This window comes from Canis lupus, chromosome 10 (genome assembly GCF_048164855.1).
Source record: "Canis lupus baileyi chromosome 10, mCanLup2.hap1, whole genome shotgun sequence".
NCBI classification, from domain to species: Eukaryota; Metazoa; Chordata; class Mammalia; order Carnivora; family Canidae; genus Canis; species Canis lupus.
The window spans coordinates 24,019,900-24,041,697 of NC_132847.1; the positions used below are offsets into that span (position 1 = coordinate 24,019,900).

General features: G+C 37.0%; 1 protein-coding gene across 2 annotated transcripts in view; it reads left to right on the forward strand.

Moving 5' to 3' along the window:
• Positions 1 to 21,249, forward strand: part of SEC24A (SEC24 homolog A, COPII coat complex component) — a 108,484-nt gene extending 87,235 nt beyond the window's left edge. For both annotated transcript variants that reach the window (XM_072841101.1, XM_072841100.1), the window contains 11 exons: positions 662 to 868; positions 2,274 to 2,394; positions 2,956 to 3,114; positions 6,166 to 6,339; positions 8,839 to 8,949; positions 11,962 to 12,137; positions 13,637 to 13,774; positions 15,990 to 16,094; positions 16,412 to 16,504; positions 17,919 to 18,022; positions 18,293 to 21,249. In XM_072841101.1, the coding sequence (XP_072697202.1) occupies positions 662 to 868; positions 2,274 to 2,394; positions 2,956 to 3,114; positions 6,166 to 6,339; positions 8,839 to 8,949; positions 11,962 to 12,137; positions 13,637 to 13,774; positions 15,990 to 16,094; positions 16,412 to 16,504; positions 17,919 to 18,022; positions 18,293 to 18,407 (1,503 nt within the window). In that variant the 3' untranslated portion in view covers positions 18,408 to 21,249. The remainder of the gene's footprint in view (positions 1 to 661; positions 869 to 2,273; positions 2,395 to 2,955; positions 3,115 to 6,165; positions 6,340 to 8,838; positions 8,950 to 11,961; positions 12,138 to 13,636; positions 13,775 to 15,989; positions 16,095 to 16,411; positions 16,505 to 17,918; positions 18,023 to 18,292) is intronic.
• The last annotated feature ends 549 nt before the right edge of the window (positions 21,250 to 21,798 follow it).

Consider the following 21,798-nt stretch of genomic DNA (forward strand, 5'->3'; position numbering starts at 1 on the left):
TGCCATGACATAATACAGTGAGAGGTGAACAGAATGTGTCTGAAGGGGGGTTGTTGTCTACCCTGTACATGCATATATGCCGTAGGGGTAACATTTTAACTAGCAAGTCTATGGTCTCAGCTGTTGGCAACAGTGACTTCACAATAGTGTGAAGTACTTTTTTTCCCTTTAACTCTCTTTATTTATAAAACCTAACCTGAATAGGTAGTTGTTTTTCATTTGTAGTGGTATTACTAGTTGGCAAATTTACTGGCTATCTTAGACTTTTCAATAGGGGAAGAGTTAAACTCACTTTGGAACTGAAAAGAATAAAGTGTGTAGAGGTGATTGAGAAGGCCATGTTTGATGGCATTAAAAGAAAACAAATCTCTAAACTGTGATGGTTCTTTTGGATACATTTTGGACTTATAGTCTTGCTGGACTACTGCATGTGCAAGAACTGTAAGGCCCCAATTTTGATTTGTCTTGCTTGCCAATTTATGATGTTGACTTAAAATGGCTTTCTTGTCATTTGACCAACTTCATTGTTTACTGTACTGTCTGTAGATTTTCTGACCATCATCATGATTCAGTGTCTTGTCTGCTGTATTAGTTACTGACTTTTTGTGGAAAAAATTTTTAATTGTTAATACCTTTGAGTTTTCTTGCTTTATTTTACAAGCTTGTTCAAGATTTACTGAAAACTTTGCCACAAATGTTCACCAAGACCCTGGAAACCCAGAGTGCCTTGGGTCCTGCACTTCAGGCTGCCTTTAAGCTGATGTCCCCAACTGGTGGTCGAATGTCTGTCTTTCAAACACAACTTCCTACTCTTGGAGTAGGAGCCCTGAGACCACGAGAGGAGCCCAACCAAAGGTCATCTGCTAAGGTTAGAAAGTCATCAAGTGTATGTTACCATATATGCTGGTACTCTGCTCTGTCCCTTTGACCAAAAAGCTTGTTTTTCATTTATTTTTCAGTTGTGGAGAGGAGGGAGTATAAGGAAATAGATAAAGCATGTTTTGCTGATGTTAAAATTTTTATTTTATTACACTTTCCACCTGATTCAGTCTTACCTTATTTTTGGACCTTAGCAAGCCATTAGCATTGCAGCCTGCCTTTGATGAGAAAGCCTGGCATTCTAAAGAATATGCCTGTTAGGAACTAAGTAGAATGTGGATGACCATTAATGAGTAGTCTGCCATAAAGATAATGAGAGTTGCTGTATGCTCTAATGATGACAGTGTCAGTCCTGGGGTCAGTCTGCCTAAATTCTACTTCTTTTTAGATGTAGGAGCTTGAAGAATTAGTTAATTTCTTTGCCCTTCTGTTTCCTTATGTTTATTTATACTGTGAAAGTAATGATAGTAGTTCAAAGGACTTGCTTCTTATAGTAGTTCAAAGGACTAAATAGATATCACACATGAATTATTTATTTATTTATTATTTATTTATTTTTAAAAATTTTATTTATTCATGAGAGAGAGAGAGAGACACGCAGAGACACAGGCAGAGGGAGAAGCAGGCTCCATGCAGGGAGCCTGACGTGGGACTTGATTCTGGGTCTCCAGGATCCCACCCTGGCCTGAATGAAGGTGGCGCTAAACCTCTGAGCCACCGGGGCTGCCCTACACATGAATTATTTAGAACAGTTTCTGGCATTCTAAGTATTTAATAGATTATTGAAATTAGCATAATAGATGTATTTCTTTTTAAAACTAGAAAATAGAAATTCTTTAAATTTTTTTTTTTAAGATTTAATTTATTTATTTGTGAGAGGCAGAGACATAGGCAGAGGGAGAATCAGACTCCTCGCAAGGAGCCCAATGCAGAACTTGATCCCGGACCCCGGGGTCATGCCCTGACGTGAAGGCGGACTCTAAACCACTGAGCCACCCAGGTGTCCCGAAAATAGAAAATTCTTAAGTAGTATGTTTTTTACTAAGAAAACCAAAAGAACATAAAATAAAGGATTTTTAGAATGCCCAAGAATAATTGTTAACATTTTGGTGTATATATAGATAGGTTTTAAAATTTTATGACAAGGGGATCCCTGGGTGGCTCAGCGGTTTCACACCTGCCTTTGGCCCAGGGCGTGATCCTGGAGTCCCAGGATCGAGTCCCGTGTCGGGCTCCCGCATGGAGCCTGCTTCTCCCTCTGCCTGTGTCTCTGCCTCTCTCTCTATGTCTATCATAAATAAATAAAAACAAATCTTAAAAAAAATAAAAAAATAAAATTTTATGACAATTTAACAATTAAAATTTTTTTTCTTTATGTAATTTATCATTAATAGGAAATTCACTTGACACCATCCACTGACTTTTATAAGAAATTAGCCTTGGATTGTTCTGGTCAGCAGGTTGCTGTGGACTTATTCCTTCTCAGTGGACAGTATTCTGATTTGGCTTCTCTGGGTGAGTTCTTCCTCATGATTATTTTTCTCAAATGAATGTGAAGCTATTTATATGATGATATTCTAAATAAAGGACAAAGTGAAGGAATTTTTATTCCTTTTTTTTTTTTTTTTTTTTTTTGGAATTTTTATTCCTTTGGGAAAGTTAGTCTATTAAAAACCTTTATTTATGGGGATCCCTAGGTGGCCCAGCAGTTAGCGCCTGCCTTCAGTGCTGTGATCCTGGAGTCCCGGGATTGAGTCCCACATCAGCTCCCTGTGTGGAGCCTGCTTCTCCCTCTGCCTATGTCTCTGCCCCCCTCCCCCCCCCTCTGTCTCTCATGAATAAATAATAATAATAATAATAATAAAATCTTTAAAAAAAAACCCTTTTTTTCTTCTAAATGTTTATATATTTCTAAACATTTGTAATGGATACATTTTTGTACTATTATTTAAAGGAATAAAAATTCTTTTTTGATTATACTTTGAGAGGCTAAGGAAAGATGGATTCAAAAACCAGTAGTTTTTTTCATGCAGTAATAGTTAATTGCAGAATTTAAGAAGTGTGTGTTTCTTCCAGGTTGTATTTCTCGGTATTCAGCAGGTAGCGTCTATTACTATCCTTCTTACCACCATCAGCAGAACCCAGTACAAGTGCAGAAATTACAGAAGGAACTACAGAGATACCTCACTCGAAAGATTGGCTTTGAGGCAGTCATGAGGATTCGGTGCACAAAAGGTGGGGGCACTATTTTTTTTTTTTTTTACATTTACCTAGATGTTACTTTTGATACCAGTAAATATGCATTTTTATCTAGTCTTATTTCATAAGTTTTGGTCTTCTAACATATTTTACTTAAACTGATGGAATATGCAATTAAGAGTAGAGGGGGAAAAAAAAAAAGAGTAGAGGGGGAAAAAAAAGGCATAGAGGGGCAGCCCAGGTGGCTCAGCAGTTTAGCACTGCCTTCGGCCTAGGGCATGATCCTGGAAACCTGGGATCGAGTCCCCACTTCAGGCTCCCTACATGGAGCCTTTGTCTCTTCTCTCTCTCTCTCTTTCTCTGTCTCTCATGAATAAATAAAATAAAATATTAAAAAAAAAATAGAGAAGAATAGAGCCAGGGTACCTGGCTGGCTCAGTTGCTAACGCATGCAACTCTTGATTTCAAGAGTTGTGAGTTCAAGTCTCACGTTGGGTGTGGAGCCTACTTAAAAAAAAAAAAAGAATAGAGAAGAAACAAAAGAAAATAGGGACTATTTTGAATGTACTGAAAGCCACTGCACTGTACACTGTATGTGTGATTTTTTTATGATATGTGAATTATATCTCATTTAAAAATCCTATCTCCCTCCACCCCCACCACTAAATAAGCATGATTTTTATTCCATTTATTCCCAATAATAGTGAAATGTCTTTTTTATTCAAAGTTATTTTTTTGTTGTGGTAAAATACACCTAATATAAAATTTACCATGTTAGCCATTTTTAAGTATGCAACTGAATGACATTAAGTATATTCTCATTGTTGTACAACCATTCCCACCATTCATCTTTAGAAGTAGCAGGTCTTTTAATCTGTGCATCTCTCATTCTGTCCTACTACTGACACTTTGCCTCAGTGTTGCTTTGAAAATAGTCTGACAGTTTCAGAATGCTTTAATCCAGTTTGTTTTTCAGGATAGATGCCTATGGCTGCTAAAATGAGAACTATTTTCTTAGGAAAATGGGAAATAATTCTTGATATTTTATTCCTTTACATTATCAATCTGGTTCTACTCTTTTATTCAGATTTTATTTTATTTTATTTTTTAAAGATTTTATTTATTTATTCATAGAGACAGAGAGAGAGAGAGAGAGAGAGAGAGGCAGAGATACAGGCAGAGGGAGAAGCAGGCTCCACGCAGAGAGCCCGACGTGGGACTTGATCCAGGGTCTCCAGGATCACGCCCTGGGCTGCAGGTGGCTCTAAACCGCTGCGCCACCGGGGCTGCCCTTTATTCAGATTTTAAAATAAGGTTGTTCTTTAAAAGATGCAAAACAATCATTTTTTTTGAAGTGGAAAGATTTTATGAAATAGCTAGCCAATAGAAAGATATCCAACGATAAGGATCCACAGATCTGGCTACTAGATAGATGTTGAAATCTGTTGGTCAGGGATCCCTGGGTGGCGCAGCGGTTTGGCGCCTGCCTTTGGCCCAGGGCGCGATCCTGGAGACCCCGGATCGAATCCCACATCGGGCTCCCGGTGCATGGAGCCTGCTTCTCCCTCTGCCTGTGTCTCTGCCTCTCTCTCTCTCTCTCTCTCTGACTATCATAAATAAATAAAAAAAAAAAAAAAAAAAAAAGAAATCTGTTGGTCAAACCGTGTGCCAAATGAAGTTCTCTGTTATCCATCACTGTAATAAAAAGAAAAAATGTTTGAGTGAAACAACTAACAATAAAGCATTTGTAATATCTTATGTAAGGTATCAAACACTTCTCTAAGGTTGTCACATCTCCAAACAACTTGTTGGTTGTCACTCCAACAACTTGTAGTGTCACTCATAACCAATTAGTTACCGCAGTAGCTTTCTGTTTCTGCTTCTTTTTGTGATCTGATTGGCTGGCTATAGATTGGAGGCTCCCACGACCTCCTTCTTGGGTTCAATTAATTTGCTAGAGAAGCTTACAGAACTCAGAGATACATTTTATTTTCTAGGTTACTGGTTTATTATAAAAGGATAAAATTCAGACAGGCACTAAGGAGGGCACTTGATGGGATGAACACTGGGTGTTTTATTTTTATTTTTTTATTTTTTATTTATTTATGATAGTCACAGAGAGAGAGAGAGGCAGAGACACAGGCAGAGTGAGAAGCAGTCTCCATGCACCGGGAGCCCGACGTGGGATTCGATCCCGGGTCTCCAGGATCGCGCCCTGGGCCAAAGGCAGGCGCCAAACCACTGCGCCACCCAGGGATCCCAACACTGGGTATTATACTATATGTTGGCAAATTGAATTTAAATTAAAAAATTAATTTAAAAAATAAAAGGATAAAATTCAGGAACATCCAGATTGAAGAGGAGATGTAAAAGGCAAGGTACAGAGAAGGGGAAAGAAAGCCATAGAGCTTGTGTAGTTTCCATGTTCTCTCTGAATGCATTACTCTTCATATATCTCCATGTGTTCACCAATCTGGAAGCTTTCCAAAGGTCCCCAACCTACTGGGTTTTTATGAAGGCTTCTTTACATAGTCATGGGTGATTAAATTATTGGTCATTAATGACTGATTGAACCTCCAGTTTATCTCTCCTCCCTGAAGGATATTGTTGGGGAAGAGGTTGGACTGGAATTTCCAACCTTCTACTCATATGGTTGTGTCCTCTGGTAACCAACCAGCCCCTATCCTTTAGTTATGTAGGTGCTTTCCAAAGTCACTCCATTAACATAGCAAAAGACACTGTGGTGATTTTTGTTACATAGGAAATTTTAAGAGTTTAGGAGCTCTGTGCCAGAAATGAGTGAAAATAAAGTACATATTTCTTATTATAAGTCACAATATCACACCTAAACTTTTTTTTTTTAAGTAGGCTCCACACCTAGTGTGGAGCCCTGTGAGGGTCTTGAACTCACAAGTCTCACATTAAGAGCTGAGCTGAAATTGAGTCGGATGCTTAACTGACTAAGCCACCAAGGTGTCCCTCACATCTAAAATTTTAAATTTACTCTCAGCCAATCGGATAAGTATATAATATACATATCTGTATATAGGTTTATATAAGTCATTCTGATAAAGTTTTCTCTTCTAGGTCTTTCCATTCATACTTTCCATGGGAACTTCTTTGTTCGGTCAACAGACTTACTGTCTTTGCCTAATGTAAACCCAGATGCTGGGTATGCAGTACAGATGTCTGTAGAAGAGAGTCTTACTGACACCCAGTTGGTTTCCTTTCAGTCTGCACTCTTGTATACATCCAGCAAAGGTGAGTGTGTTTTTTGTATCATTTCGTTTTTATCGTGGCAAAGACAGATAACATGAGGTCTACACTTTTAACAGATTTCTAAGTTTACAATCCAGTATTGTTAACTATAAATACAGTGTGTGGCAACAAAGGTAAGTTTTTTGATTCGGTCATGTATTCTTTGGCTTATACTAAATACCCCCTCTTTTGGAGATACTCATGTCTATTAAACCAAAAGAGTATTTCTAATCTTAAAATCTTTGTTGCTATCCCTGGTAAAGCTAAAACGTGTCATATTTATTTTCCTTAACCATTTTATTTAACAGATATTTACTGAGAGTCTTCTTAGTGTCAGACTGATTGTTTAGAAAAACCTTGGTATTGCCAGATTGTTTTTCAGAAAGGTACCACTTTGTGGTCCTATCAAGGGCCCTTTTTATTTCAGTCTCTGATTTTGTGTGTCTTTGTGTCTCTCTCTGTCTCTATGTTTAGTTGCTGTTATGATAAGCTAAACTTTTATTTTTTAAGATTGTATTTATTTGTCAGAGAGTACACACAAGCAGGAGGAATAGCACTCAGAGAGAGAAGCAGGCACCCCGCTGAGCAAGGAGCTCAATGTGGGACTCATCTCAGGATGCTGGGATTATGACCTGAGCTGAAGGCTGACTTTTAACCAACTAAGCCACCCAGGCGTCCCTTAGGCTAAACATTGTATCTGTTTTCTTTCAGGTCTCACTGTTCTTGTCTCAAATAGAAACTCTAAACAATGTTACTCTTTTTTGCAGATACTGTTTAGTCTTTTTAAAAGTAATTTGGGGGTGCCTGGGTAGCTCACTTGGTTAAGCCTCTGCCTTCCACTCAGGTCATAATTCTGGGGTCCTGGGGTTGAACCTTATGTCTGGCTTCCTGCTCAGGGTGAAGTCTGCTTCTGTCTTTGTCCCTCCTACTGCTCATGCTTGAGTACACACTCTCTCTCTTCTTTCTCAATAAATAAATAAAAATTTTTTAAAAAGTACGTATGAGGGATCCCTGGGTGGCGCAGCGGTTTGGCGCCTGCCTTTGGCCCAGGGCGCGATCCTGGAGACCCGGGATTGAATCCCACGTCGGGCTCCCAGTGCATGGAGCCTGCTTCTCCCTCTGCCTGTGTCTCTGCCTCTCTCTCTCTCTCTCTCTCTGTGACTATCATAAAGAAATAAAAATTAAAAAAAAATAAAAAATAAAAAAAAATAAAAAGTATGTATGAGCTCCTTATATGTACATTTTCATCAGTCTTCATGTCTCAAGACAGGTAGGTTGTGAGTATATTGCGTATCATTTCTAGGTTTTTTTACTTGTTCTTTTTTAGTAGTTTTCAAGGTCTTGCTGCTTAGAAATTTTTAAAAGATTGACATAATATTTGATATTTGATGATTGCCAAAAAGTTTTCATTTTTGTTTCTATATTGGTTTTTGTTATTGTTGGTAATTACCAAAAAGAAAATACTATATTAAGTGATCTCTTTTAAAAATTGTTTTCTGGGGGATCCCTGGGTGGCTCAGCGGTTTGGCGCCTGCCTTTGGCCCAGGGCGCGATCCTGGAGACCCGGGATCTAATCCCATGTCGGGCTCCCAGTGCATGGAGCCTGCTTCTCCCTCTGCCTATGTCTCTGCCTCTCTCTCTCTCTCTCTCTGTGTGACTATCATAAATTAAAAAAAAAAAAATTGTTTTCTGTGTTTAAGGAAGAAAGTGTAAGATTTCTCTGGGCTTTAAATATCAAATCAGACTCGAAAACACATGTGGAAGTAGTGTTGTTGTAGCATGTATATTCAAAGTTTTTATTAGGAAAAAAGATAAAAAAAATAAAAAATAAAAAATAAAAAATAAAAGGAAAAAAGATAAAGTAACCAAAAGGTTCAGAAAAGAGATTATTAAGAAGGTAGTATGTTACCATCATTTAATTATCCCTTTTCAGTAATAACTTGAACAACAAGAATTTTTGAGAGAAAGAGCGGGCATGTGTGCTCAAGTCGGGGGTGGGGTGGGGTGGGGTGGGGGGTGGGTAAGAGCAGAGTTGGAGAGGAAGAGGCAGATTCCCTGCTGAGCAAGAAGGTGTGGATGCCTATGCGGGGCTTGATCTGAGGTGCACCAAACAGAAATAATTTTGTAGCCAAATAATAAAAGGGATGAAACTTAAAAGTTTTATTCATTAAATATTTGATATTATTTCTGCATACTGAATAACCCTTTTTGGTTCTAAATTGAAAAGAAGTGATTTTTCCAAGGGACTTTAATATAAGTTTTTTAATGGAACGCCTGGGTAGCTCAGCAGTTTAGTGCCTGCCTTCGGCCCAGGGCATGATCCTGGAGTCTAGGGATCTGGGGATCAAGTCCCATGTCGGGCTCCCTGCATGGAGCCTGCTTCTCCCTCTGCCTGTGTCTCTGCTTCTCTCTCTCTCTCTCTCATGAATAAATAAAATTTTTTAAAAAAGAGTTTTTTTAATGGAGTTGTGCCTTACTATCATTTATGTGTTTTCCCCAAAGGTGAAAGAAGAATTCGAGTTCATACTTTGTGTTTGCCTGTAGTTTCAACTCTGAATGAAGTCTTTCTGGGAGCTGATGTTCAAGCAATTTCAGGGTTATTGGCCAATATGGGTAAGAATTGTTATCAGCTATTATAAATATTTCACAAGTAATAACATTAGAAAAACTCATATAGTGTTATTTTCCTTAGAATACGTAGCTTTACGGGGGCCTAGATGGCTCCCTGGTTGGGTGCCTGCCTTTGGCTCAGGTCATGATCCCTGGATCCGAGATCAAGTCCCGCATTGGGCTCCTTGCAAGGAGCCTGCTTCTCCCTCTGCCTATGTCTCTGTCTCTCCTCTCAATCTGTGTCTCTCATGAATAAATAAATAAATCTTAAAAATAAGTAAATAAATATGTAGCTTTAAAGATTTCAATGTTTTGGATCTTCTGTATACCTCTTAAGTAACTAACTACTTGAATGAAAGGATCTGTTGTAGGTAACCTTATTTATTTATATATTTATTTTAATATTTTATTTATTTGTTCACGAGAGACACACAAGACAGAGGGAGAAGCAGGCTCCATGCAGGGAGCCTGACGTGGGACTGGATCCCAGGTCTCCAAGATCAGGCCCTGGGCTGAAGGCGGCGTGCTAAACCGCTGAGCCACCCGGGCTGCCCGGTAACCTCATTTTAAAAAAATTTTTAACAACTATTGAAAAATAGTTTACCATATCATATAACCCATTTTAAGTATATGACCCTACTATTTATAGTATATTTATAGAATTGTGTGGCTATCACCTCAATCTGATTTTAGAACATTTTTATTATCCCAAAAGAACCTCATGCACATCAGCAGTTACTGGCCTCCTTCCTCCTCCATCCCTCACTGACCTCAGGGAGCTACTAAACTACTTTCTGTCTCATAATCTGCCTATGATGGACTTAAATAACCATATTTTACTTAATGTTCAATGCTAGTAGTGAATAGCTATTTTATGAGCTCTGTAACTTGGATTTACAAGAGAGTTTGAACTGTAAAAGATCTTTAGACTTGCAATTCAGGATAGAAGATCAGTTTACTCTCACACATAAATGTGCAGCCTTGGTCAGATCACATGAGCTAGGAGAAAATTTACTGATAACTTCAAACTTCACCTCTTTATTTCCGTATCAGATAGAGTTGCCTCCTTAAATTTTCCTTTTTTTCGTTTTAACCCTAAAGGGAAAGTTTCTTTTTTTAAATATTTTATTTTATTTATTCGTGAGAGACACAGAGTGAGAGAGGCGGAGATGTAGGAAGAGGAAGAAGCAGGCTCTATGCAGGAAGCCCTATGTGGGACCTGATCCTGGGATTCCAGGATCATGCCCTGAGCCAAAGGCAGATGCTTAACCACTGGGCCATTCAGGCATCCCTCTTTTTCTTTTTTGGCCCCTTTTTACATACATAGAACTTACCATCATTTTGTTTTTTTTGTTTTGTTTTTAAAGATTTTATTTATTCATTCATTCATTCATTCATTCATTCAGAGACAGAGAAAGAAAGAGGCAGAGACATGGCAGAGGGAGAAGCAGGCTCCATGCAGGAAGCCTGATGTGGGACTTGATCCCAGGACTCCGGGATCATGCCCTAAGCCAAAGGCAGATGCTCAACTAATGAGCCATCCAGGTGTCCAACATCATTTTGGTTCTTATTTTTTTTCTCCTTCAGGAAAGATGCCATTGGGGTCCATTTGCTTCAAACTCAAATCTGCCTGCCTGTAGTAGGAATAACCACCCATTTTCTTGAATTTCCTATTGGGAAATTCTTTCTTTATTGAAGCCTGATAAAGAATCCAACCCCAGGGGATCCCTGGGTGGCTCAGCGGTTTAGCACCTGCCTTCGGCCCAAGGCATGATCCTGCAGTCCTGGGATCAAGTCCCGCATCAGGCTCCCTGCGTGGAGCCTGCTTCTCCCTCTGCCTGTGTCTCTGCCTCTCTCTCTCTGTGTGTGTCTCTCATGAATAAATAAATAAAATCTTGAAATAAAAAAAAAGGAATCCAACTCCATATAAGTCTTATACACTGTTTAAAGATGTGACCTAAGAATTTGAGAGTCACTGCCTTTATATTTTGTTGAGCTAATGCTTTTTAGTAATTGTATGATCATTATTATCATCAATAAGAACTGTTTCAGGTAATATTTGTAGATTAAAAATTTTTTCACAACAATTGGCTTAACAGGTGTTAGTTATGTTACTAAATTTGGCTTATCCCAACATGCACATTTTTTCACATTTTATCAAAATCTTGAAAATCAGGAAGTCTTCAATTAAAGTCTTAAGAGTTACTATTGGGGCACCTGGGTGGGGTCAGTCTGTTAAGCATCCATCTCTTGTTCTCAGCACAGGTCTTGATCTCAGAGTCATGATGAGTTCAAGCCCTGTGATGGGCTCCACATACAGTGTGGAGCCTACTTAAAAAAAAAAAGTGCTACTGTTGACCAGGTAACAGTGGTCTTTTTTCTTTACTATGTACAAATTTGGTTATAGGAGTTAATAACCTCACTTTATTGATTGTATTTTTGAGAGCACATGAATTGAGTTTAGTTGTAGTTGGAGAAGTCTTCAAAACAATAATAGTGCTCTTAGTATTTAAAAAAGGGGTTTTTTTAGAAAAATTTTTTTCAAGTTTGCAGAAATGCATAGAAACAGAAGCATAACAGGTGATAAGAATCATCTAAGTAGCTCTCTAAGAGGTCTTTCAATAAACATAAAATTCTCTGTGAAAGCATGTGTTTTTAGTTGCAATTTTTTCTTTCTCTGTGGTGTATAAAAGATCTATAATTATAAACGTTATAATGGATTATAATTAATAACATCTTAAATCCAACAAGATACAGTTTTCCCATTTTACAGATAGGAAAACAGACTCATAAAGGTTAGATCCCTTGCCATATTGTCATACAGGTAGGAAATAGAGATGCATTTTGATTCTTCAAATTATGGGCTTTTAACTGCTGCTATACTTGTGTCCTTATATATGTAATAAATTGGTGAGAGATTTTGTATAATTAAAAAAAATTATATATCTTCTATCCTTAACAGTGGATAGCTAAACTCTCTTTTCTCTTGTTTGTCCCTACCTCCAACTCTGTTAGCTGTTGACAGATCTGTGACTGCCAGTCTGAGTGATGCTCGGGATGCCCTAGTGAATGCCGTCATAGACTCTCTTTCAGCTTATCATTCTTCAGTCTTAAGTAGCCAGCAGCCTGGACTCATGGTTCCCTTTTCTTTGCGGCTTTTCCCACTCTTTGTGTTGGCTCTCCTTAAACAGGTAAGAGAATCAAAATCAGAAACTAAGACAGTAAAAATGTAAATAGCTCAAATTTTTATCCTGTGAATGACTAAACACTGTATGTTTAACTGTAAGCCAGTTAAATTTTCTGAAGTCAGTGACTTTGACTTTATTCAAATCTTGAAAGAAATCAAAGATGCCAATGATGATCAGTTTCCCAGTTTTCCAAACAAAAGAGCTGTATATTTTATTGCTTATGCAAAAAGTCACAGATAAAACTCTTCTTTTAGCTTTTTCCTGCTTTCTACAGTATTTCAGCCACATACTACTTCTTAATCGTAGATATGCCTTCTCATATCTGTGTACTTATTTCCATACTTGCATTGTACTTTCCTATTCCTATGTTTGAGCTCAAATGTTCCTCTCTGGCAGTTGCCTTTCCTTCTATGATCTTATAGAGTTTTTCATTTGATATTTATTACTTATCTCCGTTGCCAGCTGTTTGCCCCTTCTGCTGGCTCTCCCTTCTCCCCACCGCCCAAAAAAGAAAGGCAACTAGGCAAGTAGAGGAGGCTTATTTTTCCAAGCTTGTATACTTAGGATAACCTTCCCTTATAAATTTTATTAAAAAGTTCATGTTAATAAATCACCTGGGAGAGGATCCTGGATTCCAAAATTGATGAAAACTACTCTGATCTTGTCAATTTGTATAATCTTCTGAACTCCAGGATTGACCTGTCTGGTGTATGTCATCTCTTCTAGGTGAGAAGGGCAACCCTACTCATCCTATTAGGATCAACTTGTAGTTTCTTTAACCCAAATTATATATTTCTACTTCTTTTTTTTATATATATATATTTCTACTTCTGAATATGATGTTAATGTACAGAAATTACATATATACTTAAATGTTAACATTTAAAAATCTCTGCTTTTCCCTCCTTAGGTCTTTTCTTAAATGCTGTCCTGTCACTGAGGCTTATTTTTCCTGATCTCCCCATTTACTGAGCAATGTTCTTTAGCCAACCTAACCTACATTCTTACTTCTCTTCCTGCCCTTATTTTTCTCCATAGCATTTAACACTGACCTATGAGTATTTTCCTTATTTATAACTTAGTAGGCTTCTCACAGGGAGCCCGATGCAGGACCCAATCCCCAGACCGCGATCACACCCTGAGCCGAAGGCAGGCACTAAACTGCTGAGCCACCCAGGCGTCCCTATTATTTAGATTTTTATATCACTATACCTCTATGGTAGATAGAGTATTTAGATATATTTCACTGATTAGAAAACACTAGAGAGATCTAATGACTTTGCCATAGTCAGGTGGTTAATTTCTTTCAGGTGGGGATATAGTCACATTTTAATAGATGGGCAACTTCTTAAAAGATACCTAACAGAACGAATTAAAAGAATAACAGTAAATTTGCTAATTCTGCCTGAAAATTTTGTTTTAACATCTGATATTTGCAAAGCTTTGTATTTGTTATTAAATACCCTTTTTTTTTTTTGATGAGCAGTGGTTTTCTGTTACAGAAATCGTTTCAGACTGGGACAAATGCACGTCTGGATGAACGCATTTTTGCCATGTGTCAAGTGAAAAATCAGCCTTTGGTTTACCTTATGCTCACAACTCATCCCACTTTGTATAGAGTTGACAATCTCTCAGATGAGGTAAGATTATTTTTTTAGTGACTTTTTCTTAGAGGTTCACAAGCTTAATTATACTAAGTCCCTTGTAGAAATGAGGAAAGTTTTGTTTTGCTTTTAAAGATTTATCTAGGGACACCTGGGTGGCTCAGCGGTTGAGTGTCTGCCTTTGGTTCAGGGGCTGATCCCAGGATCTAGGATTGAGTCCCGCACCGGGCTGCCTGCGGGGACCCTGCTTCTCCCTCTGCCTGTATCTCCGCCTCTCTCTGTGTGTCTCTCATGAATAAGTAAATCTTAAAAAAAAAAAAATAAATAAAGATTTATTTATTCATTTTACAGAGAGAGAGCACAGCACGTGTGCATGTGAGTGTGGGTGGGATGGTGGCCAGAGTGAGAGAGAGTCTCAAACGGAGTCCATACTGAGCGTGGAGCCCATATCAGGGCAGATCACAACCTAAACTGAAACCAAGAGGTGGACAGTCAACCGACTGCACCACTCAAGCGTCCCAGTAAAGTTTTGTTTCTTAAAGCTATTAATTCTATTCCTTTGGTAGATCTGTGTAAGGAAATCTTGGTTTGAGGAAGCTCTGAGAATAGAGCCTCCTTTCTTACTAAAATATTATTTAAGATATAAAAGTAATAAACTTTGTTAAGACAGATCTCTATAGCAGATCTAAGTAAATGAATAATCAAATTGACATCTGATTTATTTATTTAAACAAATTGATCTGGAGTGTCCTGAGAGTGGAATTACATCTGAAAGCCCTAAGTCAATATTGAGTTTAATAGTATTATTGAATTAAAGAAAAAAATATTTAAGTTGTAACATTATTTGCCCCCTTTTTTCCTTTCTTTTCTTTTCTTTTTTTTTGGAAGGTCCCACCGAGATATTATTTGCCCTTATTAGGAAATTTAACCTGAGTTAAAGTCACATGCATAAAATGTTAAATCATAATCTTTTTTCTAAAATTGTGATCAAGTTAGGATATACATATTAGAAGTAATATTTTGGTTAAAAACCTTACAAAATTTAAAGAATTTAAGATGTCTTACATATATCAAGGACAAATTACCTATGAAATATGAGGTTTCGGGCACCCTGGGTGGCTCAGTGGTTTAGTGCCGCCTTCAGCCCAGGGCGTGATCTTGGAGACCGGGGATCGAGTCCCATCAGGCTCCCTGGATGGAGCCTGCTTCTCCCTCTGCCTGTGTCTCTGCCTCTCTCTCTCTGTGTCTCTCATGAATAAATAAATAAAATCTTTAAAAAAAATTATGACTGCATTTGGGACGCCTGGGTGGCTCAGAGGTTGGGCGCCTGCCTTCAGCCCAGGGTGTGATCCTGGAGTCCCGAGATCGAGTCCTGCATTGGGCTCCCTGCATGGAGCCTGCTTCTCCCTGTACCTGTGTCTCTGCTTCTCTCTCTCTCTGTCTCTCATGAATGAATGAATGAATGAATGAATGAATGAATAAATAAATAAATAAATAAATAAATAAATAAATAAAATCTTAAAAAACAATTATGACTGCTTTTAACTATGTCAACAAAAAATTCTTGGAATGCAAAGGTCAGAGGCCGGGAAAGCTCTAGTGCTGTAGAGTTTGCAAACTGGAAGTCCGCTCTGAAGGAGAAAGTCACCACAGGGTTAAATAGGCAAAAACTGCAAGTTCTGTGTCCTTTGGGACCTCTGACTGAGGTCCCAAACTATAGCTTCAGGAGCAGAATGATAAGCTGTATATAATTCAGTATTTCTGGTAGCAGCTTCAAGATATGGTAGCAGCTCCAGCTGATAAGATGTGTGGCAGCAAATTGTGCTGAATTTTGTGTGGGCTTGTTACCTCAGGCTATGTTGTTGACTGGTTTTGTTCTCCATGGTCATTTGGCCTGATTAAAAGTTTATTTTTTCTCCCTTGACATGGGGGAATGCATCTTGTCAGCTCTTGTTGTCTAATTATTGGGGTATTTTGTTCTTCAGTTGTATCTAAAAGCTTTAACTTTTTGGGGGGCACCTGGGTGGCTCTGTCAGTTAAGCATCTAACTTGATTTCACCTCAGGTCATGATCTCACAATTGTGAGATCAAGTCCTGCATTGGGCTCCACACTCAGTGGGGAGTCTGCTTGAGATTTTTTTTTTTTTGCTCCCTTTCCCTCTTTTCCTCCCCCCTTTCTCTCTCTCTCTCTCTCTCTCTCTCTCAAATTAATAAAGTCCAAAAGCTTTAATTTTTTTGCTTAAATCCTCAGGGGGCACTCAACATCAATGATCGCACCATACCTCAGCCACCTATTCTTCAGCTTTCCGTGGAGAAGCTGAGCAGAGATGGAGCTTTCCTCATGGATGCAGGCTCTGTGAGTAGTCTGATTGATCGGGATCCTTCCCTCTACATACTATTATACCTTCATTCACTTTAGTATCTCTTTTCCTGAACAGATTATTTGCTACTTAATCTATTTTTGTATGAGCTACCTTCTCCCTCTATAACCTCTTTTCATGCCAAGCATAAAAGTCTCATCATGGTAAAAAGTAATTATTAGTTCAGCTGAAATCTGTATAATCTTACTAAACATACTCTTCGTTTTGATCTTTTAAAACATACTCAGTGGTAAAGGTGAATCAGCAGCTCACTATTGTGTGTGTCTCAAAATAATTTTCTTCCTGTTCCCAGGTGCTGATGCTTTGGGTTGGAAAAAATTGTGGACAAAATTTTCTCAGCCAAGTTCTAGGAGTTCAAAACTATGCATTAATTCCACAGACTATGGTAAGACTTTTTTATTATAGTGATTGTGGTAGACTTTTTTTTTTTTTTTAAAGATTTTATTTACTTATTCATGAGAGACACAGAGACAGAGGCAGAAACATAGGCAGAGGGAGAAGCAGGCTCCCTGCGGGGAGCCCGATTCGGGACTTGATCCCAGAACCCCAGGATCATGACCTGAGCCAAAGGCAGATGCTCAACCACTGAACCACCAAGATACCCCTAATTTTCACTTTTAAAGTTAGAATTAGGGGTGCCTAGGTAGCTCATTTGGTTAAGCATCTGACTCTTGGTTTCAACTCAGGTCATGATTTCAGGGTCATTCTGTGTGCTCAGTGGATAATCTGCTTCTCTCTTCCCTCTCTCATTATCTATCTATCTATCTATCTATCTATCTATCTATCTATCTATCTATCTTTTTTTTAAAAGGTATAATATGGGCAGCTCAGGTGGCTCAGTGGTTTAGCGCCGCCTTCAGCCCAGGGCCTGATCCTGGGGACCGGGGATCAAGTCCCACGTCAGGCTCCTTGCATGGAGCCTGCTTCTCCTTCTGCCTTTGTCTCTGCCTCTCTCTCTCTCTGTCCCTCATAAATAAATAAATAAAATCTTTTAAAAAATAAATAAAAAGGTATAATATTAAAATTAGAATTGATTATAACATGGTATTATTTAGTATCATATATTTTAGACCCTACTATCAATTTGTCCCCAACATTGGAATATGTATTTTATGTTAGTGCTTTTTCATATTTATGGGTTTAACTCCATTCACAGAAGTCATTAGGAAATCATGTATTTAAAAGATGTTTGTGTCAGGAGTATAGCTGGAATAAGCACTATCTTTAAAGCTGTAAATAAAACTATTGGCTTGGTTGACAAGGCATTTTAGGTAATGAGGTAAATAATTGTCATATTTGTAATAACTGCCTGAATCAGTTAATTTTATTTTTTTATTTTTTTTATTTTTTTTATTTTTATTTTTTTTGAATCAGTTAATTTTAGATGTCATAATAAAATGAAGAGGTTGGATTTCTTCTGGATCAGGGCTCAGTAAAGTGTGCCAAAGTTTTTGTCAATAAAGTTTTATTGGAACATAGCTGTGTCCATTCACTTATGTATTGTCTATGGCTCTGTAGTGGAACATTGGCAGAGTTGTGTATTGCAGCAGAGACCAAATGACGTGCAAGCCTAAAGTATTTCTATTGTTTGGCCTTTTCAGAAGTTTGCCTACCCCTTACTAGAAAACTGTGATATACATACTCCCAGGCCCCTTTCCCTAAGACCTCCTAAGTCAATCTTGCAGTTCAGCAAGATCTCCAGGTGAATAATATACATGATAAAGTTTGAGAAGCACTGTAAATGATGCATTAACTGTGTGATTCAAGTAAGTTGGATATTGCTGATTTTTGTTTAATAGACAGATCTTCCAGAACTTGATACACCAGAATCTGCCAGAATAATAGCATTCATCTCTTGGCTTAGAGAGCAGAGACCATTTTTCCCCATACTTTATGTAATAAGGTAAGTTGCATTTTTTGTTTGCTAATTGGGAAATAATTTATTTAGCTTTACAAGGACCTATTTTGAGTTATAGTTACCCATGACATATTGCTTAAGGAAACCCTTTAGAAAAGAAAAAAAGAAAGAATGTTCAATAAATATTACTCAATTATGCTTTCTATTCAGTTACTAGCAAAGAGTATGTTAAAAGCATCATGACAATGGACAAATCCACTGTTTATTTTACTATTGCATTTTATGTAATGTATATATTTTTGTCTTATTCCACAGGGATGAAAGTCCAATGAAAGCAAACTTCCTTCAAAACATGGTAGAAGACAGAACAGAATCTGCATTATCATATTATGAATTCCTTTTGCATATACAACAACAAGTGAACAAATGAATAAATGAAGATATTTGACTTAAAGTCATGATAATGCAGAACACCTGAGAATGTGTAATACCTTCCTTTTCTATTAGGTTTGTGGACTAATGTGATGATTATATGTTCTCACTGTGATTTCAACAAACTATAGCAAATAAAGGACCACAACAGAGAATCAAACATGCAACTCTGAAATACTGTATTTTTCAAATCAAAATAGATCTACATACATTTGATTGGATACTTTTTTTTCCTTTGCTGCCAATAATGTTTGAGTTGTTATGGATTGAAATAGGATGAGACAATATTGCAGAGGCAAAGTAAATTTTGTAAAATAAAGACTTCTGTGTTTCAAATGTATATTTCTCATTTTTTCCTGAAATTTTGGCTGCTACATTTAAAACCTCACAAGACTTAGTGTTGCAGGGATGTTACCAATTCATTGATAATGATCTTTTTAAAATCAAAAAGTTTCAGAAGTAAATATTATGTAGAAAACTAGAACCCATCCCCCATACCTGTGTTGTTTTTTTTATATAAGGAAGAAAAAGGATCATGTTAACTAAAGCTAGAGTAAACTCACTCTAGTTTGAGAAGAAAAATATGAAATAATACAGTCAAGCTTTAAAATCTATCAGTATTCTCTATACTTGAAGAACAAAGTCACTTTGATTTGAAGTGAAAACTAAGTGGTTTTCTGATGTGATGTGACTGCAGAAGACTTGTTTGGACACACTATCATGTTCTGCAGTGAAAAGAATCAGCTGTCTTCATAAATATATTGGGACTGGCAATGATAATAGGGAGATGAGAAACTGATTATCTTGATTCTTGAAATGGGCTTTGGTTCATTTCTGCTCTGTGATGTACAATAAAAGTGTTATATTATTGGTGAATTGATGAATTAAAGGTTTTTAAAATTCTGTCTCATGCATCAGTAACATTTTTCTAAGGAATTTAATAATTGGAAGCCACTCATAAGCTATTTATTCTTGGATATTAAAACTTATTAAAGCATGAATGCTGCTTTTGATTTGGTGGATATTAAGATTACACAAATCCAAAATATTGAAGTTATGGTAGAAACTTGATTTCTGAACATGCTCAAGAGACTGCTTTTTTGATTGAGCCAGAGAAATATTATAGTCAAAACCATTGAATGGATTTTGTTTACAAATAGATAAATTAAACATTTGTATATTTAAAGTGCTGTGGTAGGATATCTTTAAAAGAGTTTGGCTCATTTTTCACAGATTCACCTTGTCTTGTATAAACTTCTTAAAGTAAAAGTTGTTCAGTGTGTAATACTTGATGAAAAGATTTTTGTTTCTTTGTTTCAATGAGTTAGAAAAATGTGTTTACAATCTTGGTCTCATAGGATCACCAATGAAATAGTAACTTTCAAGTTTACATCAGTATGAGCTGACTTTAACTGAGTTGTTGGGGGATATGGAAGAAGCAGGTCCCATTGGAGTATACACTACTACCTGCCTGCTGGATCAGACTAACTGGGTTTTTTAGGAATATCATCTCCCTTAAGCAGTGTTAAGATTTCTCTTCAGTATGTGAGTGGTGCATTGAACTGGAAATTTTCTTGAAAGCTGCTTCATTGATTAGGAAGCAATTTTCACATCGTAGCAAATTAAAATAAATTTCTATTTTCCCCTCTTTTACAGAAACAGTCATCCTTGTGCACTGATTGATGTTTCTTAAAATAACTAAAATTCTCTTCTTAATGTGAATTGTAAATGTTATTATTTGTAGGTCCTTTCTTAATAGTAGTGAAGAATCTTCCAGAGGGAAAAGTTTGTGCTTCTAGGGACAATAACCTTCCTTGTGCCTCACTTCATCCCCGAGTGGGTAGGACTCTTGTTATTGCCACAGCATGCTTTTTTAGTATAGTTCACAAATTTACTTTTAAAATTTCACTTTAAAAATGATTTTCAATAGTGTATAACATGTGCAACCTAGAATAATTTTATAATAGGTCATAAACACAATTTTAGTTAAAATTCGTAATATTTGTTCTCCGGATAATGAGGGAATGAATGAACCTTTTGGAGATATTGATAGTAAGTAATTATTTTTTGTAATATTGAATGTTTTTTTAGTTTTTTTTTTTTTTTTGCAGTAGGGCACTACCTGCTATCTCATCTTGTATTACTTTTTAATGTAAAGCAACTAATATTTACACTATGCCATATTTTTTTTTATTGTAGTTGTAAATTATGAAAGATCCTTGAATTTTCTACAGATCTACAACTACTAAAGTACAGACAAGGGCAATCTTGGTATTTAAATCTGAGCATGGCAATTCTACCATAAAAAGTACTCTATTTTTCTAATTTCTAGGATTTTTAAAATAACATTTCTGTGTGTCTGACATAGTAATATTCGCTCAAGCTGTGTACCTTTTAGTTTGCATATATTTCATTGTTTTATTTAATGTATTGAGTCTAACAGACTGTTTCACAATAATTAGAACAAAAGATTTATTTCTTCTAATCAAAGATGCGTAACAGCTATTATCTAGGGGACCATCAAATGTGATTTCAAGATTTTGTTAACTATTTCAAATATAATCCTTATATAGAAATTTTAATTTTGTAAAGTAGTGTATAATATTGTAACATTAAATTCTTGTTCTCAGATTCAAATATGTATTGATCTTCAATGTGCTGTGTTAAATCTTGCTTCTCTTAACTATTAGAGACAAGATTTGTCTTCCTTTTTACAGTTTGTAATTTTCACTGTTTTATTCCTGTAAAAAGAAACAGTCATTTGTAACCCATGCAAATAATCGTTTGAACTGTGCTAACTTATCAATTTGGCTATTCAATAAAGTTATTGAAAGAGCTTACATATAGTGACTAATTTTTTTTAAATTTTTATTTATTAATGATAGTCACAGAGAGAGAGAGAGAGAGAGAGAGAGGAGGCAGAGACACAGGCAGAGGGAGAAGCAGGCTCCATGCACCGGGAGCCCGACGTAGGATTCGATCCCAGGTCTCCAGGATCGTGCCCTGGGCCAAAGGCAGGCGCCAAACCGCTGCGCCACCCAGGGATCCCCAAGTGACTAATTTTTTAAAGGGATATGAATACCTGCTAGTCACTGAATTGTGCCATGTTTTACATTCAAGTCAACGGAGGCTATTGCGGAAAGCACTTTGAATCTAAGCTGGTGTCTGGGATGTCATAAACCAAATTCTTGGATGCTCACTCCTCAAGGATTGCTGGGTTTAAAATTCTAGATTGAAAGGGGTTGTTTTTGTTTTTTAAAATTCTTGACATGTTTAAGATACTACTCCGTTGTCTTCTGGACCCTTTGGTTATTGATAAGATGCCTACTGTCAACCTGATTGTTATTTTGAAGATAATCTGTTAGCTTTCAAGATTTTTCTTTTTTCCT